At 41.8% G+C, this 22593-nt stretch overlaps 1 protein-coding gene across 1 annotated transcript in view; it reads right to left on the bottom strand.

Annotated features, from left to right (window-relative positions):
- Positions 1–1235: 1235 nt before the first annotated feature.
- The window catches only part of LOC124619988 (leucine-rich repeat-containing protein 24), a 67546-nt gene continuing 46188 nt past the window's right edge, over positions 1236–22593 (bottom strand). Inside the window, exons 5-6 of the mRNA XM_047146652.1 lie at positions 15474–15647; positions 1236–6214 (exon numbers count right to left, since the gene is read on the bottom strand). Of these exons, the coding sequence (XP_047002608.1) occupies positions 5881–6214; positions 15474–15647 (508 nt within the window). The 3' untranslated portion in view covers positions 1236–5880. The remainder of the gene's footprint in view (positions 6215–15473; positions 15648–22593) is intronic.

Genomic DNA, 22593 nt, shown 5'->3' with positions numbered 1-22593 from the left:
GTGGTGTTTATATATTTTAACCTTGTATCTTCTATTAGTCCTTCTCCTCCTTCCTCTCTCTCCCCTGTCTTTCTCTCTCTCTATCGCTCTCCGCTGATTCTATCTCTCTTCTCTTCCCTTCCCCCTCATTATCCATATCCTCATCCTCCCTTCTTGTCCATTAACTCCTCCCAATTCCTCTGTCCATCACTCCTTCATAATTCGTATCCCTATTCTAGGAGGCTAATGGTTCATACTAAACTCCATCCGAACGGGAGTCGGAAGGCCCAACGGTACCGACCGGCCGCCGTGTCATCCTCAGCCCATAGGCGTCTCTGAATGCTGACATGGAGGAGCATGAGGTCAGCACATCGCTCTTCCGACCTATCAGTTTACGAGACCGGAGCCGTCAATACTCAATCAAATAGCTCCTCAGTTTGCCTCACAAGGGCTGAGTGCAACCCTCTTGCCAACAGCGTTCGACAGACTGGATGGTCTCCCATCCAAGTGGTAGCCCAGCCAGACAGCGCTTAACTTCGGTGATCTGACGGGAACCGGTGTTACCAGTGCGGCAGGACCGTTGGCCCGTTAGTGGTTCATACCACCACTGTATTTCTCTCCAGACAGTAAGCAATATGTATACCAAGTTTGCTTGGAATCGATCCAGAGGGAGATGTGAAACATTCATACAGACACACACACACACACATACACATATGTGTATATATATATATATATATATATATATATATATATATATATATATATATATATATATATCGTGTGTGTGTGTGTGTGTGTGTGTGTGTATGTGACGCATACCTCTCAAATTAGGAACGGATCTGTACAAATAACATAATTGTAAGAAAGTGAGGTATAGTAGTCAGTCAGTTCTCCGTAAAACGTCTCAAAAGTCAAAAAGATCATTTGTTTCAAACGTTAAACAAAATAGTAAGCTACGTAAGAAGTAGGGCCAAGAGTTGGGCAAGTGTTTTAGTTTTTGCAGTAATGAATTATCTAGATTATTAATAAGTAAAACGAGTTCTTGTAACCAAATAACAAACTAGTAGCATGCATGTCTGTTGAAATTACGTTTTTAAAAATTAAGTCTGACTCTTCTGGGCGAAAACAAGTCTAGTATCTCTCCAAAAAACAAAATTTTCAGATATAGGTTTTAATATATTATGGTATTATGATTTGCATTTAGGAAGATACAGGTCTTACTTTGGCTTTTATTTACATTTACTATAATCTAAACTACAAAAAACATTACTTTCCAAATAATTACACACACAAAAAAGAAACAGGATTTTAATTACACATATCATTTACTGAATATTAAAGTCACTTATATTTATAAGGTAACGTCTTTGGTTTTCTCCTGTGCGAAACTTTAGCAGTATTTGAGCGACCAGTTCTTCACTGAATGAATTTCTTTTGTGTACATTTTCGTTTATGTAATTGTATAAAAACTCTATTACCTCTATTTCAGTAGTGGTTTCTTAGTGGTCTTAATCTTCTTTGCGTTTCATTTCAGTTATTAACGAATGATTGTGACATATTTTTTTCTGTACTTACTGTGGTTGTTCAAACATTATGAAATGCGAACCGAATAACTCCCAGTTGCTTTAGGTAAGAAGTTGCTGGCGAAGGTCAGAAATGTAAATGAAACGTTGCATTGCTTGAAAGAGTACAGAGACATTGCTGAAGCCTAGCATTATGCTGTATGTTCTTAAGTTCATAGTCACGGTGCTTAGTGAACTAAATACATTATGAGAGAGTTTTGAGGGTATCATAGAACAGCAATAACTGGGAAGTACGTATGCGGAATATCCAGGTCAATCAGGAAGTCTCTCGCGTGTCTAGAGACTTGACTTGTTTAATCAAACGTTATCTTTTAAGTGCTTCTTTTATGAAAATATGCATAATGCATTTTATCCATAAAAATTTAGGTATATATTTGATCAAAGAAACACACAAAAATCTGTATTTTTACATGCTTCAGATGTACATTTTTGATTGGAGAGCTAGGAACATTTTTATGGTTACGCTCAAAACTTGGTGATTGTAATAGAAATAAATGCCACATTAGATCAGTCAAGCCATTCATCTGTCGACTTACAGAAGTAATTATGCTCTGTGTCATGAACAAAAAATAACAACAAGTACACAACAACATTTTCTTACAAAAAACAACTGTGTTATTTGTAACAACTGCAAAGAAGTAACATTCATGTTGAAGACATTTGTACAAAAACACAAGGGAAACACATTTTATTGAAGTCTTTCACTGCTACAATTATTAAATATACATGGACGCAGGGCATTTAAAACTAGGGTGACTTTGGGTATGGCGCTCATTTACAAGTGCAAACCTTTAACGAAACCCGCATCCCGACTTCTCTTCTCTCACCAGTCTGCAAATCGTACGTTCTCTTTCGTAGAAAATATATTCTGTTTACAGTCAAAATTTTATTTACACTTACAAAACATTCAATACATTTCATTATAAATGTACTGGCAAACACAGTTTGTACAAAAGGTACATTTATTGCACTGTGCTACATGCATTATAAAATAAGGACTGTCATGTATGGGATCCTGACTTCATACCACTATGTAAAAAAAGATTTCCCTTTCCTCGTTAGTGTCAGAAAATTGTACCCTGTGTGACACTGCTACGTCCTTTTTTGCAAATTTATTTCGAGAACAAAACGGTCTGTTCCGAAGAGAGTCAAAGTTGATCATCGTTGTCCCACAGTGCAGAATCCTTGCTTATTTTAACACTTTTCCTATGTTTACATTCATATCAAGTCTGTTATCGTATATGTCAGATTCAACACTTCAAAGACTCTAGTACATTTAGCCTGTTCTACACATGAACAAGCATCTTACCAAAGATTCGTGTTAATGTCAAAGAATATTTACAGGGTAAAAAACACAGTTCAGTATTTAGATGTTAATACGTACACAGGCTATCACAGATGTGATTAATACCTAGGTACCATTTCTATATTAGACACTCATTTACACACAGGTGAGAGTAACGATTTCCTTCGTATTTTACATTTGTGATTAATAGAAAAGTCTACAGTGACAGAAAAGTTCGTCCTATATAGGGAAATGACACAATCTTACGCACAACACTATTTTCATAGCAAGAAATTTATCTTTGGCGTCAGTGTATGACATGAGTTGAAAGCATAGTAGCTTAAATGTTTGCCATTGAGAAGAAAAAATCAGTCACCGTCATCTTGATACTGGTTACTCGCAATAAATTTTCAAAAACTCAAATAAGACTAATAATACAATCTCCAGTTATAGAACAGACGTTATTTCTCCACTGCTGTCTCTGGTTGACGACTGCTGATAAAATCTTTTTCCTGTACATCGCGTTCACTAAAAACGCTATCTCCAAAATCTCGATGCTTGTTGCATACGTAAAATTGTACCCCACACTATATTAAAGCAGTTACACACTGTGCAAAGTTTTGTTGGTGATGAATGAAAGTAAGAGCAAAATAAGTCGACGGGGTTGTCATGTGATTGAACAAACAAAGTTATGGAAAGATGAATCCAGTGTTAGCTCCTAATATTAGACCGTATTTAACGAAGATACAGGGAACGCAGATGTTTCATTACACATCTCACTACAGAGAACTGGGCGCTAGTTCGTCTTATGAAGCGAGTGGAATGCTACATTTGCACTTTAACGGGTTAGTAACAGCAAAATTATTTCAGCACAACAAAAACAAAACTATAATGTTGCCTATTAATTTAGTTGGTAGCTGTCTGGAGTAACGACTGAAAACTATGGAACCTGATGCTATAACTATAACGAAAACGCAAGTTCTTAACAACCTTCCACATGTAATAATTTCCCTGAAATTAGGCGAGGAAAAATAACCTTCTTCGTAATGTTAATTGGTAAGTGTTTCATCCAAATAACGAACGCGAAAGAATTAATGTGGTAGTGCGGTGCGACGCAACCAGTTTCTTATAAGCAATTCCTGACAAATACGCCTTTTACACAGCAAAAGGAGACAGCATTGGTGGAGACTCTACATCATTAATCCGCCGCATATGTGGTGAGATAGATAATGTTGTGGAATGAGTTGTTGCGAATGAATGCTATTTACAGCTATTGCCCTCTCGTTCAAATAGAAAATAAAACTTCAATGCTGGACTTAAGACCCTCTCAAACGAAAGAATGATAGTTAAGCAATATTTCGGATATGTCATGTAGATACTAATGAGGTTCTTGGTAACAGTCAGCGATGATGAATCAGGGTTTTACCGACAACTGTAGGAATCCGAAAAGTTGTCTTGACATGGTAGTTGTCTAGCGATGGAAATAATGAAGCTAGTATTATTTGGCAATACTTACATATTTCACAGCTCCATTTCAGACAGAACAAAAGAGCAGTCTCCAGTTCACATCCACACCTTCCTATTGTCTGTTACTGAAATCAGCAACTACGTGTCAGCACAGAGATGGAACAATGTTACGTATTTTACCACTACTGAGTAACAGATGAAACATGAACACAGTCAACAAAAACACTATAAGTTTCAAAGAGTTTCTTCTCAGTTTTTTTTTAAGATTTTTCTTACTATTGTCTCTCCGAGGAGCGTAATGTTACCTGTTGATTGAAAACTGTTTCAGATTGAAATTTATTACTGAAGTTTTAGATATGAGGAGGTTTATGTTCGCAGGTAGGTGAAGGGTAGCGCAACAATGCCAAAAGCAATGGAACGAATAGAAGCCGGTGGTGCCTCATTATTTTTGCAAAGAAATATAGGTGTTAGGGTCTCTTTCTAGATTTATCCATTACAGAAAAGTACATGAAAAGCAACATTTTCGTTATTCATAAATGTGAGTGGAACAACAGCATACTGTGAGAATAACAGGACATATAATAAACTGTATCAAATTATCTGATCCACAATATTTAAATGGTGAAGAAAGTATGCTCTTCATGTGCGCATTACTGCTGACAAATGTAAGTAGAAAAGAAATGAGGTGGAATATCGGATAATTCGTGAGATAACTCGATGACGTGGTTCTCAGGATATGAAGAATGTTTGATATTATGACAGTGTAGACCCCATTGGAAGCGTCAGCGGAAGAAATTACTAGCCCTGAATTTAGTAAGAAATGTTAAGTTCAAGTTATCTGTTGTGCTTCGAATGTATCACATTAGTCAGTAGCAAGTAATCTCAAATGTAAGGCTAGAGAGTACTGTACAATACACAAACTCTTTTGCCATATTGCACTCTGAATTTAACGTATAATATCATAAAATACGCTCTTGTTGGTCGCCAGTCTCTTCCACCGACCGCCTCAGATTTCTCATCACTCTCACTAACACAGTGTATTCGAAGGGAGGGGAAACGTAACCCCATGCCTAGATATAAGACGACTATGCAACGACAATCGACCAGTCGAAGGCGGTGCATAAAGGGACAAGTGAGATGTATCCTCAGGACACGACTCTTGCGGCTGTTGATGGTGAATTTCCATAACTGAATTATGTGGAACGACCTCTGTACTCCAATAGAGGAAACCTCTGTGGTCATAACCGAGGGCAAATGAAAGTTAACGCCATGGCAGTCATTCGGGCGTACTGAACGACTAGGGAGGAGAAAGACGCTTGAGAGACACTGTGTGATTACTTTATGTCGCCTCCAGCTGCTCCCCTGTCAGTGTCAGAGACGGTCATCAGTGCTATGTTGCGTCGGAGGGGATGTCTCTGCGGTAAGTGATCACAGGGCGACGTTGTCCCCCTTGCAGAAGTCGACGGCGTCGTCGAAGCGCCAGCGTAATTCGCCGGCCACCGGCACGCTGGAGCGACGCCTCGCCGCCGCTGCCGCCGCCGACGCCGCCCTCGGCTGCTGACGTCACATATCGGACCCGTCCGCGCCGTCGCCCACGTAGCCCTCGTCAGGGGACTCTGTGAGACAGTGGGCGGCGGTCACTGCCCTCTGCAGGGGCGGCTTGGCCCCGGCGCCGCCCCCGGTGTTGTTGGAAGCGTCGCCCACGGCGGTGGACGACGAAGTAGCCACCGGGGGCGGCACCACGACTCCCGCCGCGTCGGGGACGGAAGGAGACACCGTCGGAGACAGAGTCGCGCCGTTGGGCAGCTCGCCGTTTGTCTGCGAGCCGACGCAGTGCGTCGTTTCGCCTTTGTAGGGCGCCGGCGGCGAGGGCAGGTACGGAGCGTCCTGGTACGATCTGCGAGCACCAGGAAAAAGTGTGTTTCATGACTGCGCCGAACAATAAAAAACTATGCTACAGTGCAGTTATGGTGGCCACGCTTCTTCCGTAGCATGCTGCTATTGACAATTCGCGTACCTACCCGGATATAAGATGAACATCAACAAAAGCAAAACGAGAATAATGGAATGTAGTCGAATTAAGTCGGGTGATGCTCAGGGATTTATATTAGGAAATAAGACACTTAAAGTAGTAAAGGAGTTTTGCTCTTTGGGGAGCAAAATAACTGATGATGGGCAAAGTAGAGAGGTTATAAAATGTAGACTAGCAATGGCAAGGAAAGCGTTTCTAAAGAAGAGAAATTTGTTAACATCCAGTATTTAAGTGTCAGGAAGTCGTTTCTGAAAGTAGTTGTATGGAGTGTAGCCATGTATGGAAGTGAAACAAGGTGGATAAAATAGTTTAGACATGAAGAGAATAGAAGTTTTCGAAATGTGGTGTTACAGAAGAATGCTGAAGATTAGATGGGTAGATCACTTAACTAATGAAGAAGTATAGAATAGTATTGGGGAGAAGAGAAGTTTGTGGCACAACTTGACTAGAAGAATGGATCGGTTGGTAGGAAATATTCTGAGGCATCAAGGGATCACCAATTTAGTATTGGAGGGCAGTGTGGAGGGTAAGAATCGAAGAAGGAGACCAAGAGATGAATACACCAAGCAGTTTCAGAAGGATGTAGGTTGCAGTAGGTACTGGGAGATGATGAAGCTTGCACAGGATATGAGTGGCATGGAGAGCTGCATCAAGCCAATATCAGGACTGAAGATCACATCAACAACCAGTACATTCACAACCTCGGCTTTAAAGTCGAGTGTCTTTTCCGTATCGGGTACATTACATGAGATTAGCCTTGCTTTTAGGGTATTAATTTTAAATAGGTTCCTTAATACGTAACTATTACGGGGCCCTTAATTTGGTTGGTACGCTTTAATGTCTACGCAAGGCATAAGATATATAAGTGATGCATTGTGGCTGATGATCAATATTCTATAAGAACTTAGTTATTCAACATTTTACGTCTCAGTTTTACACCCACACCGCCGTTTCTTAGGGGTGAAGCAATATTTTAAAGTTTTGCCTGAAATGTACTGTTACATTATTATCCTAATATTTAATACTGACATTTCCTTTAACTTAATTTTGAGACGTAAGACAATCGAGTTCCACAATGTGATAAAAGCCATATGTGTGCACAATAATATACAAACTGTGTCAACATATGGGCTTTCTGTGAATATAGAGCTTTGTTACCAATTACTCAAAGACATGTACTTCTAATATGTATGCGTTACCTCTAATTTATGTCCGATTGTGTACAGTGGTTTTATGCCTGTCTGTGTGGTTTATCTGATTTTCCTATACGTGTTTTAAACCTGCCTGTGTGATTTTGTTCATGATGAACTTTCGTGTCTTGCATATTGTATTTTGTTTTCTTTGATTTGCGACTTTATGTAATGGATTGCACATGACTGTGTAGTTTACTACTATTTAGTGTCTCACTTCATGTAATTTTTTCATACCTGTATGCCCGGTTTTATTAAAGTTGAAGTTAATCATCTATCGCTTTAATAATGTCGGAGTTCCATATCTCGCAGTATCGTATTAAGTTGTTTGTAAAAATATTTGTCTATGGAGCTATTTGTTGGTGTCTCGAAACTTTTTTTTTTGTATTACTAGCGTCGTAGAGACGTTCAAAGTTTGTTTCATCGGGTTGCCGAGTATGGCGCTGGAATGATGACATATAGGCGCCTTTCGTCTTCCGCTACAAGTTGTAGCTTGAATATCTTCGTGTAAATATTTTTGCTTGTATTTGAAATACGTATTATGTAGGGTTTGTTACCATATGTGATAAACTGAAAAAAGAGAGGCAAAATGTGAATTAAAGCTGCTGCTACAGGGGGCACTTCCGATAAGCGCTCCCAGTTCTACTCTTCCCAATACCTTACGCAAATACGATGTCTCATTTGGGTGCAAAAGTTAAGCCCGGCAGTGCTTTACAAGACGTGTTTAACTAGAATTAACAGTCACGTGGCCGTCGTAATGCATACGAGGGCAGTTCAATAAGTAATGCAACACATTTTTTTCTGAAACAGGGGTTGTTTTATTCACCGTTGAAATACACCAGGTTATTCCCCAATCTTTTAGCTACACAACACTATTTTTCAACGTAATCTCCATTCAATGCTACGGCCTTACGCCACCTTGAAATGAGGGCCTGTATGCCTGCACGGTACCATTCCACTGGTCGATGTCGGAGCCAACGTCGTACTGCATCAATAACTTCTTCATCATCCGCGTAGTGCCTCCCACAGATTGCGTCCTTCATTGGGCCAAACATATAGAAATCCGACGGTGCGAGATCGGGGCTGTAGGGTGCATGAGGAAGAACAGTTCACTGAAGTTTTGTGAGCTCCTCTCGGGTGCGAAGACTTGTGTGAGGTCTTGCGTTGTCATGAAGAAGGAGAAGTTCGTTCAGATTTTTGTGCCTACGAACACGCGGAAGTCGTTTCTTCAATTTGTGAAGAGTAGCACAATACACTTCAGAGTTGATCGTTTGACCATGGGGAAGGACATCGAACAGAATAACCCCTTCAGCGTCCCAGAAGACTGTAACCATGACTTTACCGGCTGAGGGTATGGCTTTAAACTTTTTCTTGGTAGGGGAGTGGGTGTGGCGCCACTCCATTGATTGCCGTTTTGTTTCAGGTTCGAAGTGATGAACCCATGTTTCATCGCCTGTAACAATCTTTGACAAGAAATTGTCACCCTCAGCCACATGACGAGCAAGCAATTCCGCACAGATGGTTCTCCTTTGCTCTTTATGGTGTTCGGTTAGACAACGAGGGACCCAGCGGGAACAAACCTTTGAATAACCCAACTGGTGAACAATTGTGACAGCACTACCAACAGAGATGTCAAGTTGAGCACTGAGTTGTTTGATGGTGATCCATCGATCATCTCGAACGAGTGTGTTCGCACGCTCCGCCATTGCAGGAGTCACAGCTGTGCACGGCCGGCCCGCACGCGGGAGATCAGACAGTCTTGCTTGACCTTGCGGCGATGATGACACACGCTTTGCCCAACGACTCACCGTGCTTTTGTCCACTTCCAGATCACCGTAGACATTCTGCAAGCGCCTATGAATATCTGAGATGCCCTGGTTTTCCGCCAAAAGAAACTCGATCACTGCCTGTTGTTTGCAACACACATCCGTTACAGACGCCATTTTAACAGCTCAGTACAGCGCTGCCACCTGTCGGAAGTCAATGAAACTATACGAGACGAAGCGGGAATGTTTGAAAACATTCCACAAGAAATTTCCGGTTTTTTCAACCAAAATTGGCTGAGAAAAAAAGTGTGTTGCATTACTTATTGAACTGCCCTCGTAGTATTCCATAGCTTAGTGGCAAATACTAATTACCATCAGTTATCTTTGTACTGTGACACTGTTTTGTAGAGTACAGAGTACTTACTACTTGTTTTCCCTTCTTTTTAGGATGATTTGGTAATGAGCTTAGGCTCGAAACAAGTCATGAATAAAGAAAGTTAACATTGTATCTTCGATGGTTTTTTGCAATTTGTTGTATAATTTGGAAAATTCGTTGCCGTTGGTCGTAGCCAATCGGATTATATGCGCTAGCCATTGACAATCGCTCAATTAAATAATCTTGATTGTCACAGATATTTGGTGTTCTTACGAATATGTCGCAATTTCCGTGGTGGTGGTTAGGGTGGGACCTGAGATCACAACGAGCTACAAATGAGTTTACAGTCACTTTTAACACAAACTTTCACAATTTTTCCGTAATATATCACGATTTCCGAGATGGAGGTTTGGTTGGAACCTAACTGCTTTGGTTGCATAAAATGACATTTATCTTCATTTACAAAGCATAGGAAACGACGAATGAGGAAAGTGATTGGGTATCGACATCCGAATCACGATTTCGCGTGCTCACCTCCCATCATTCATCACGCAAACCGTTACTAACGCAATGGAAAAGTCACAGACGCCGAATGTGGACATTTAATGAAGTGTCATATTTGTCGCAAACAGCTACAAAGCACTACTTTCTTCATATGTTACTTTAACTATGTTCATCATCAGAACGCTGCATTATATTTAAAGTTCGAACGTAAATCAGCAGTTGAATGCTGGGAAAACCATAATGCTCAGCGGTGGAAACATTAAAAATGAAAGTTTTTTTAAAGGAAATCAAAATCGAACATAAATTCCAGTTGTGGCTGTGTAATAAACTTACTTACTTATGTACTTTTGTATATATGTACTATATACTTATAGTAAATGTGATCAAGCTGCTTTGAAGGCTTCCGTTACATTTATGTGTAGCATGAAGTACTGAATACACACACCTGTCTCACTATTTTGCATGGTTTTTAACCATAGTCGCAGCTGCACAGAGTTAAAAGTGAATCACCATTTGCACTAACGAACTGAACAGCCAGACTTCACGCTAATGCCACATGTTCCACCTGCACTAAAGGCTATCAAACAAGCTAAAAACGTGTTGTTTGCATTTTCTATCATAGATGAGTTGAAGAGGGAGAAAATAATATCGATAAGCTACCGGAAATAAGAAATGAATAGCCGAAATTTGTTAATATTTAAGTTTAGTTTGATACTGACAGAATTTTAATCCATACCTGTTACATATCAGAAAGAAGTCACCTTGTATCTTCATACTATAAGTGCTAAATTGATGTCTTTTTCGGTGTTTTTACTTGCATTTGGTATTACATATTGTTGAAAATAGTGAGTATTTAAAAATAAGGTAGAGCAGTAAGACGTTACGAGGGTTCCGCTATTGTATGACTGGGTACGTCATAAGTCCCACTGCATTATTAAATACCCATATATTTAAGCGCTTTCACGGTAGTGTACCACGCCATTCAATGAATTCAAAAGCCAATAAACGATAGGTACTGTAAATACTATTCAGATATGTGACGATGAACAATACGTTAGAAACCTGTACTGGACAGGAACGGAAAATCTATGAAAGAGAAATGTCGAGAAGTTAGTAGTTGGTACTGACTCTGTAACATATAATACAACGATGAAATCCTCATAATCTCATCAACCGCCAAGACTGACAACACAGCTACTAATATGCACTGTTACATATCTTTCGCGTGCGTGTGAGTGAGTGTGTGTGTGTGTGTGTGTGTGTGTGTGTGTGTGTGCGTGGGCGTGTGCGTGGGCGCGAGCGCCCGCGCGTTTGTTGTGCATCTGTGCTTGCAAAGTCCTGAAAAGTTTAAATACTGTCCGGCGAAATACGCAATTTTTCAAAAGCAGCGTACAGTGCAAATATATATTTCAGATGTAAGTAACACAAAACTAATTCAATTCTTATCTTAGGATATTGTTTACGGTATTGCAAATCCATGTTTGGTATATTTACAAAAAAAAACCAGTAAGTTTTCTTACATCGTTTTCTGTTATAGAACTTTCGCCACAGCCGGTGAACAACTATATGCGAATTAACCTGTTGGTTGGAACTAGTAGTGGCACTGTTCATCGATGATAAATAGCATTTTAATAGTAGCTGGTCGATGTTTACACTTTATTGTATGAATCAACCAGCATTTTCAAACAGCCACGGTCTCACCATCTTGATTGTCGGCAACTTGCAAAAGTATGTTATGAAGAGCCAAACAAGCGAAAAACTGGAAAACAGTTATGTTGAATTTCTTGCGCTGCATTACATACTGAAGTGACAAAAGTCATGGGATACGTCTTAAAATAGTGTCGGACCTTCTTTTGCCAGTCGATGTGGCATGGACTCAACTTGTTAGAAGTCCCGTGCAGAAATACTGAGAATGCTACCTCTATAGCCATTCATAATCGCGGATTTGTTCCAATGTAGCATTTTGCTCACAAACTTACCTCTCGATTACGTCCCATAAACGTTCAATAGGATTCATGTCAGACGTCTGGCTGGTGAAATTACTCGCTCGAACTGTTCAAACCAATTGCGAACTACTGTGGCCTGGTGACATGTTTGGAAACATGAAGTCCATAAATGGCTTCAAGAGGTCTCCAAAAGGCAGAACATAACCGTTTTCTGTCAATGATCTGTTCATTTGAACTAGAGGACCCAGTCCATCCCACGGAGCCATCACCAGCTTGCAGAGTGCCTTGTTGACAACTTGGGGCCATGATTTTGTGGAGTCTGCGCCACACTCGAACCCTACCATCTGCTCTTATCAAATCAAATCGGGACTCACCTGACCAGGACACGGTTTTCCAGTCGTCCAGGGTGCAACCTAGATGGTCAATAGCCCAGGAGAGGCTCTGCAGGCGATGTCGTGCTGTTAGCAAAGGCACTCACGTCGGCCGTCAGCTGCCACAATCGATTAACGACAAGAATTCACGGCACTGTCCAAACGGATACGTTCGTCGTCCAACATTGGTGTCCGCGGTTATTTCGAATACTGCTTCTTGTCTTTGAGAACTGACAGCTCCACGAAGACGTATCTGTTCTCGGTCGTTAAGCGAAGACCGTCGGCCACTGTGCTGTCCGCGGTGAGAGGTAATGTCTGAAACTCGTGTATGGCAGATGTGTTGCCAGTGCAGGATTTTGTGCGCGAACTGACCTTTCGATTATTTCCCACAGCTGTTCGATGGGATCCATATCAGGTGGTCTGGGTGGTTAAATTATTCGCTCCGCTATGGCGGAGTTCCCTAACGATTCCCGAAATGGCGTATCCCAAGCATCTACCTTCAATTACCATTCCGCGTTCAAAGTCTGTTAATTCCTAAGGTTTTGAACACGGCTGCGTGATCAGCGACCTTTTACAAACTAAACTTAAAGCAAATAGCAGTGGTCGGTGGTAAAAAAGGAGTCTTTTGACCAAGGTTTCGGCACGGCTATAAGTGCCTTCATCAGAAGTATAACACTCAAACTCGCATGTCACGTATAAAACTATATATCAAGCGATAAAGTTTTAGTCACAAAACTTTTAAAGCAGAATACATGCAAGGAAAGCGACTATGGGCTGCTTATACGCGTCGAGCTACGGTAGTGTCAGACACTGATGGCAGTTTGAGTGTTTTGCTTCTGATGAAGGCACTGATAGCGGTGCCGAAACTTAGGTCAAAAGACCCTTTTTTTGCAACCGAGGACTGCTATTACTTTAATATTATTCTCTTAATTCCAATTATGCGGCCATAATCACATCAGATACTTTTCGCAAGCATAACCTCCGTACAAATGACAGTTCCGCAAGTGCATTGTCCGTTTACACACTACTGGCCATTAAAATTGCTACACCAAAAAGAAATGCAGATGATAAACGGGTATTCATTGTATAAATATATTATACTAGAACTGCCATGATATTACATTTTCACACAATTTGAGTGCATAGATCCTGAGAAATTAGTACCCAGAACAACCACCTCCGGCCGTAATAACGGCCTTGATACGCCTGGGCATTGAGTCAAACAGAGCTTGGACGGCGTGTACAGGTACAGCTGCCCATGCAGCTGCAACACGATACCAGAGTTCTTCAAGAGTAGTGGCTGGCGTATTGTGACGAGCCAGTTGCTCGGCCACTATTGACCAGACGTTTTCAGTGGGTGAGAGATCTGGAGAATGTGCTGGCCAGGGCAGCAGTCGAACATTATCTGCATCCAGAGAGGCCCGTACAGGGCCTCCAACATGCGGTCGTGCATTATCCCGCTGAAATGTAGGGTTTCGCAGGGATCGAATGAAGGCTAGAGCCATCGGTCGTACGACATCTGAAATGCAACGTCCACTGTTCAAAGTGCCGTCAATGCGAACAAGAGGTGACCGAGACGTGTAACTAATGGCACCCCATACAATCACGCCGGGTGATACGCCAGTATGGCGATGACGAATACACACTTCCAATGTCCGTTCACCGCGATGTCGCCAAACAGGGATGCGACCATCATCATGCTGTAAACACAACCTGGATTCATCTGAAAAAATGACGTTTTTCCGTTCGTGCACCCAGGTTCGTTGTTGAGTACACCATCGTGGGCGCTCCTGTCTGTGATGCAGCGTCAAGGGTATCTGTCGACTCAGGGATCGAGACGTGTCTGCACGATCCGTAACAGCCATGCGGATAAGATGCCTGTCACCTCGACTACTAGAGATACGAGGCCGCTGGGATCGAGCACGGCGTTCCGTATTACCGTCCTGAACCTAGCGATTCCATATTCTGCCAACAGTCATTCGATCTCGACCAACGCGAGCATCAATGTCGCGAGACGATAAACCGCAATCGCGATAGGCTATAATCCGACCTTTATCAAAGTCGGAATCGTGATGGTACGCATTTCTCCTCCTTACACAAGGTATCACAACAACGTTTCACCAGGCTAAGTCGGTCAACTGGTGTTTGTGTATGAGAAATCGGTTGCAAACTTTCCTCATCTCAGCACGTTGTAGGTGTCGCCACCGGTGCGAACCTTGTGTGAATGCTCTGAAAAGCTAACCATTGGCATAACACAGCGTCTTCTTCCTGTAGGTTCAATTTCGCGTCTGTAGCACGTCATCTTCGTGGTGCAGCAATTTTAATGGCCTGTAGTGTACCTTATGCACGCGATACTACCGCCATCTGTATATGTGCATATTGTTATTCCATGACTTTTGTCACCTCGCAGTAATGAGCACGGTTATCTGGGCGGGTTGTAAGAGGATTGAACAATTGATACGGAACCTGTAGCGGTGCTAATTATCCCTCAAAAGTATCACTATAAACAGTGGCAGAAAGGTATTTCCACTTTGTTTTAAGAAGCAATCGCCATTTTCACACATCCACGATCTCACCATGTTCATTTCCGACAAAGTTGTTGTTGTGGTCTTCAGTCCTGAAACTGGTTTGATGCAGCTGTCCATGCTATTCTATCCTATGCAAGCTTCTTCATCTCCCAGTACCTACTGCAACCTACATCCTTCTGAAACTGCTTGGTGTATTCATCTCTTGGTCTCCCTCTACAATTTTTATCCTCCACGCTGCCCTCCAATACTAAATTGATGATCCCTTGATGCCTCAGAACATGTCCTACCAACCGATCCGACAAAGTATCACTTGTAAAAGTATTGATCCAAGAACCAAACAAGCAGAAAAGAGGGGAACTCTTGGGTTGAAGTTGTAGCACTGGACTGCAGGTGGCAGGCAGAGGAGCGGCAGTGAGTGTGTGGTGAGCAGTAATCAGACCCACCCTGCGGAGTCCTGCGCGGGGCCTGGGAAGGGCGGCAATGCGGGTGCCGGCGCCGGGTACCCCTCCAGCGTGTAGCGCACGTCGGGCGGGCTGTAGTGCAGGTCGTAGGCGGTGCGCGCCAGGAACTCCGCCTCGCGAGAGAAGCGCGCCGACGGCGTCGCAGCCCCCACCGACCTGTACACACACAGCAAAAACGCCGACACTGGTCAAGCACTGTCTACCTCAAGCTGCTCCACAGGCCTTGGCTCATGCATGGTGGAGTGTGACCAACACCTCGATAAATTTCGTTGTTGAAAAGCTGAATGGCGTATGCTGAGTTTGTGTTATATTGAGGTACTGGTAATGCCTTACGTATGCTGAGTTTGTGTTATATTGAGGTACTGGTAATGCCTTAAACAAACTTATTCATAGTAGTGAATGAAACCACATAACTGTGATGGTTATGTGTGTTTCCTGTCACCGAGTGCGAGCTGAGGTGACCAGCGTTGTATACACTATCTTATCAAAAGTGTGTGGACACCTGTAGGTGAAACAAGCGCTGTATCGCTTGCGAGATACAGAGGCGAGCGAGCGTTCCGGGACCTGCCCCGTTCACTGCTAGTAGCGCCACGTCACCATAACGTGTCTGCGCGTAACGCACAAGTATTGCACCGTAATTAAGTAGAAAATTAATGTAATAACGTTTTAATGTCAAGTCTTAAAGTAATTAAATCTATAGTTTTCACAATAACGCCGTTTCAATAAAATGACGCAAAGTAATTAAATCAATAGTTCTCATAATAACACCGTTTTAGGAAAATATCGCTAAATCATAAAGCTAGAAGGCCAGAATTTGGTCATAATGAGAAAATGCATATCAAAAATAGATGGTGCAAGTTTCAACAAGACAGAATAAAAATTATAGTCTGAATCCACGTTTTTAAGAAAAATTGAAGGAGCTAAGTATTGGGCTTAGAAATGTAAAAATTTGTATGATGCTTCAGTTCAACGTAAAAATAATAACCTATAGACCTCGTAAAGCTGCCTCTAACAGTTTTCGAGTAATTTAATGAAAACCAAATTTTTAGCTAAAACATACAAATTCCTAGTAGATTAAGTAACTGTAATTTTAATGCTAGAAAATTTTGGCTACAGCACACGGGAAAACTTATTAAGTAATGAAGCTATAACAAACTTCAGGACAGATATATTTATAATAACCAACACAAGGTTTTCTGAAGTTATAGTTCAGAGGAAACAGCCTACCATTAGTACCACTCTAAAAATTCTAGAAGGCAAAGTTTTTATGCAAGAGAAGTGAAATTTATTCTGTAATTTCAACCAACTTACCATAAAGCATCTAAAAATTAAGAAAAATCTAAATTAATTCTATAACTTTGTTATTAAAGATTATGTGTCCGAGAAAGCGGCCGTTTAGGGGCTGCTGCCGTGTGCATAAGGCCGATGACAGCTTGTGTTCTCTTGGACGTCCGCGAAAAAGGTTCGCTTCGCATTCAGCCCCTTTACGTTCCACGTCTGTTAAACGCAGGATTGCGCTCTGCCTCGGATGACGTCAGAGACGGCCTATGAAAAAAAGCGTATTTTCTGTAATAATACAAATACTTTCAGAAACGACTTCCTGACACTTAAATCTATACTCGATGTTAACAAATTTCTCTTCTTCAGAAACGATTTCCTTGATATTGCCAGTCTACATTTTATATCCTCTCTACGTCGACCATCATCAGTTAATTTACTCCCTAAATAGCAAAACTCCTTTACTACTTTAAGTGTCTCATTTCCTAATCTAATTCCCTCAGCATCACCCGATTTAATTTGACTACATTCCATTATCCTCGTTTTGCTTTTGTTGATGTTCATCTTATATCCTCCTTTCAAGACACTGTCCATTCCGTTGAACTGCTCTTCCAAGTCCTTTGCTGTCTCTGATAGAATTACAATGTCATCGGCAAACCTCAAAGTTTTTACTTCTTCTCCATGAATTTTAATACCTACTCCGAATTTTTCTTTTGTTTCCTTTACTGCTTGCTCAATATACAGATTGAATAACATTGGGGAGAGGCTACAACCCTGTCTCACTCCTTTCCCAACCACTGCTTCCCTTTCTTGCCCCTCGACTCTTATAACTGCCATCTGGTTTCTATACAAATTGTAAATAGCCTTCCGCTCCCAGGCTTCCACTAGCCAGAAATAATCAACACTTCAAACTACCGTGGCACTGACATCCCGAGTGGCAAAATGTAGTGTGTATTCGGACGAGCCCCGCTTCATCTTGTTTTTCACTGTGCGCCGCCTACGCGTTAGACGCTACCGTAGTGAATTCAATCGGGCACATTGTATTATTGAGCTGGTTAGCGCGAAAACCTCACGTATGATGATTTCGGATGATGATGATGATGGTCATAGGTGAGAGCGCTCAACATCACGATCATCAGCGCCCTGACGAAAAGGCAGCATGCCAATCTCATGGATGGGAATGATGGCTGCCTCCACATGAGGAGCAGTTTAATATGCATTAAAGTCTGCCCCCCTTCACCACCTATTTAGGGATGAAGCCTGACAGCTCACTAAATGTCGCAATTTTTGCAGCACTAGAATCAGTTCGGCGAGGATGGTGGCCGGATATCCATCGAAACTGAGGGCTGCTCTGATATCAGTATACAAGACATGCGTCGCCAAAATATGCTGGACTGATAGTGGCATACCAAAAGCCTCACAGAGTTGTCGATCCTCCCGACAGAGGAGGAAGCCTCGTGTTAATGTGACATCAGATGCGCAGCGTGGTAAGCAGAACCTCCTTGCAGCGGTGAAGCTAACATTAAGTCCGCCATGGCTGTGTGGTAGATTTGGACAACCGCAGTTTGTTTTCTGTCATCTTCAACCATTCAGTCTCCCATGCGTGATTCTCCTGTCAGAAAATAAGATGACGGTGTTCAACGGGCTGGGACATTGACGGCAACACCATCCCTACATCCTTCCTTGTCCGCTTTGTGCCCATGTCGTTTTCCTGTATCCCACTGTGGCCAGGTAGATAGCAAAAGCTCACATCCTTGCCACGGTGTTGGAGCAGCTGTAGGGAGTCATGGATGAGCTGAATCAACTGGTCTACTGGATACATTTGGTGAAGTGCCTATAATAGACTGAGCGTGTATGAACGGACAAGAAAACTCGTATTGTGATGTCTGTGAATCATCTCCATTGCCATCATAATGCCATAGAGTTCTGCATCATAATTTAAAAACGGTGGCTGAAGACGTACTTTGAAAACCCTAGCAGGGAAAACGGTGGAACAACTGATGACATTCTCTTGCTGGGATCCATCTGCAGAAACAACAATAAAACTGTGGTAAGTACTTAAAATGGAATAAAATAAAGTTGTAGAAACGTAATCTGCAGTATATGTTTTCTTGTACCGCGTCAAGCTTAAAATCACTTTGCACTTCTGAATACAACAAAGCGTCAACGCCTTGCATCCATGGCTATGTATTCAGACATCTGATAAAATACAGCTGATTTGGGACATCTCTGCCTATAATATGCTACTCGTATCTCCCCAGCTCTGTACTGAGAGCAATCTGAATAGCAATCGCTATCAGTGAGGTTTTGGAACCGAGACATTGTCTCCCTACGCAGGCAGCTCTACATGCCATATTTCAGCAGGTGATGAAGAATGTGTAAGACTTCTTCGATGAACGACACGTACCACTTCTTCCCTGGCCAGCACGTTCGCATGATATGTCGGCCACCGGACATGCCCGAGACAAGTAGTATGTAATAAGGGCAGGACAATCAGTTACGTTTACTGGTTTTATTCGCATGCATAAGGTTTCAGCGTTACCATCTTCAGGCGCCTCTAGGACTCTGGGTGATCACTTTGATACCGGGAACCACCATCATACTTTTTGCAGAAGGTCTAAAGAAAGCGGCGTCTGCCAAACTTCTGATCAACCGGGGTGACAACTGGCTTAAGATTCAAATAGGGACCTGAATATGTACTGTAACCCCGAAACCGGTACCATATGAACAAAACTAGTAAATACAGCTAATAGTTCAAGTGGCTCTGACCACTATGGGACTTAACATCTGAGGTCATCAGTGCCCTAGAACTTAGAACTACTTAAACCTAACTAACCTACAGACATCACGCACATCCACGCCCGAGGCAGGATTCGAACCTGCGACCGTAGCGGTCGCGCGGTTCCAGACTGAAGCGCCTAGAACCGCTCGGCCACACCGGCCAGCACACAGCTAATAGTGTTAGCCTTATTACACATATGACACAATAACAGTAACTATTGTCCAACAACCACCAGAGGAAGGATGTACGGAGATTGTCTGGGATATGGTCAGTAGGCAATATTTCGTCCACAACAGTCTGTAGGCACAACCGAAAGTTTGTGGATGCGTCTACAAACCACGTGGAAGTCTGTTTGGAAACGGTGTATCACTAATAGTTAGACTGCCTCAAGAGGAACGTCTGTCTATGCAATTTATTGCCGCCACCCCAGAAAAGTCGCCCGACCTTAGATACTCGAGCAAAGCCATGGCTGTTTGATAGCTACACATGATTTCAACAAGGAGCTAGCGGTTTCAGTCGTCATCAGCCATCTACAGATGATAATTAGGAAGATGTAGTTTATTTCAAAATACGTTCGAGAGGGGCGGAGTCCTATTTCATGTAGTTTACCTCTAGTAGCCACTTTAGTACACTGTTTTACACCGCTGAGTTCGTAGTCTCACACACTGAGAAGACCACATTATCAGTGTTCTTTCCTCAGTGATTGGGACTAAACTGCATTTTCCTTTTCATGACCTGAAGATGGCCTGTAACGGCGGAAACAGATAATTTCTTGTTCAAATCGTACTAAACTGTGTCGGAAAATAAACGAGTATTAAGAAATCATTTCAGCGGTAACTGACGTCTTCATTACATTTTCCTAAACTACTGTATATGTTTGACGTATTCCAACAATGAGCAATATGCTACCTATTTGAGAGTGTTATCACTCCGTCTTCACATATCCATTTAGTTATCTAGTCAATTAGCTACGGAATCCAGGTAGCAAAAGAGGAACTTTCTCAGAGAATGTATACTGTGCAACCTCACAACAGATGTACTGACTGGAAAGAATGATACTGACTGGAAAGAACGACATTTATGTCTAGGTGGAGACAGTTTATTTTCGATAATAGTTTAATTAGGCGTGACAATCATATTTATATCCAACAGATTTCGTCGGAAACAAATGTGTTTGTAGTGAACAATAACACTGTATTCATATACATTGGCGATCACCTGTCTTATAAACTGTCTGTTGAGTTACATGCCTCGCAACACCGTTTGTTTGGCGGACATCAATAACTATCCTGACATCAGTGTATCTGTTGTCGTCTAGCACAGTATAAGTTCCTTGTGTATGATTTGATCGCTGAATTCCATAGCTGATTGAATGGATTGTAAAACTTATATCTGAAGATAGAGCTATAAGACTCGGAAGTCTGTGACACTGCAGACGTAAGCAGCAAACATGAAGCCAGCTGACTGGAAGACGTCATCCACATTTTATTAGTAAACTGAGATGGAGGCCCTAGAACTACACCTGGACGACAATGGATTACTTAAAATTACTAATCAGTCGGAAGTTACAACGACACTGAAGTATTCATGCGAGTTTCGTCCTAAACAGAGTTTTCTACTTATTAGCTATCGTCTCTTTTAGTGTGATCATAGTATCCGCTAGAGACTACCTTGTTATCGGCAATAATAATCGAGGCTTCGCACCGAATATTACATGTAGTTCACTAGTAACCAAAGTAGCGAATTATTTTTCATATTTGTTTAATAAAATGTGTAGTATGGCAACAAAACATCACCTTGGCTGTGGTTGGCTAGCCATTTCCGTGACTATTAATTGTAGCATGTTCCAACGTTCAGTACATCACAACATGCAGTTTGATATAGTCTTCGGGAGCGGCAGAGTAACATTCGATATAGTGACGTTGTAGTAGCAGCCTTTGGGCGCAATTTTCCATACCACACAGATCATACACGAATATGCCACAACCCATATTCTTTTCGTGTAACTGCCGCAACGCTCGGTCTCGATTTCAGTAGAACTCCACTGAATCCTAGGGTTAAAGCGAAATAAAATAAATTGTTACAGCAAAGGGGAAACCTGACTTATTACACTAGGAGTCAATGCGGGACCCATTGTCCTCTATCTTGAGGTGTGTAATAAATGGCAAAAGAATGGAAACCGCCCAAAAAATGATTTAAAACAATGACAGTACCCTGTTAATTATAACTTGTAAGATGTTCCTTTCATTTCAATAGGTTTTGAAACTACAGTATTAGGTGACACCTGAAATTGTTAGTAACACTCCAATGCGGACAGCAGCGTTCAGTTATAAGAAATAAACATTTATTATGGAAAATGTTCCTCAGTAACCTGCGAAGGGAGGACTTCGGAAACATCTGACTCTCTGCAGTCAATTGCGCCTTGTTAAGCGAAGCTTTTGGACACTGGAAAAGACCACGCACCATGTTCAGTACTCGCTATTGCAGTGTCGGTCATCCTGTTAACGTGAGAAAGTTTTGTGTAACCGCAGCAGCAAGTACATTTTCCATATTGTCTGGTTCCCAGGCGCTGTATCCAACTTCTGTCGTCTATAACAAACTCTGGTGCTTGGCACTGACCCTTGACATTTCATCCGAACTACAGTGAACGTGAAACACTTTAAAACAAATCTGTTATGTTAGAGAGGCACTCAGACAGGAATAGCGTTATGAAGTTACCAGTGGATGCGCTCGAAAAATTACACATGCGTACTTCAAAACGTGTGCATCAAACATAATATAAGAGGCAGCTTATTCGCACGTACTCAGCCTTTTAGTAAATGACAACAGTCATAATCATTCTCTTTTTTCTGTATCGAAAGCTAATTTTTCTACTGTGTTGTCTACAGACGCATGATACGATTCTAATCCCAGTCGACAGGTAAATGTTTCCGTATGCATGATGTGTTTTTTTATTAAAAGTGTTGTAAAAAATTTAAGGAAAGAATTATTTTCAACAAGGACATAAACCTACAATTTGTTTCATAAAGAAAGACCTGATTT

The sequence above is a fragment of the Schistocerca americana genome, chromosome 6 (genome assembly GCF_021461395.2).
Source record: "Schistocerca americana isolate TAMUIC-IGC-003095 chromosome 6, iqSchAmer2.1, whole genome shotgun sequence".
NCBI lineage: Eukaryota > Metazoa > Arthropoda > Insecta > Orthoptera > Acrididae > Schistocerca > Schistocerca americana.
The sequence above is the reverse complement of the archived record's forward strand: the minus strand, read 5'-3'. Positions and strand labels throughout refer to the sequence as shown.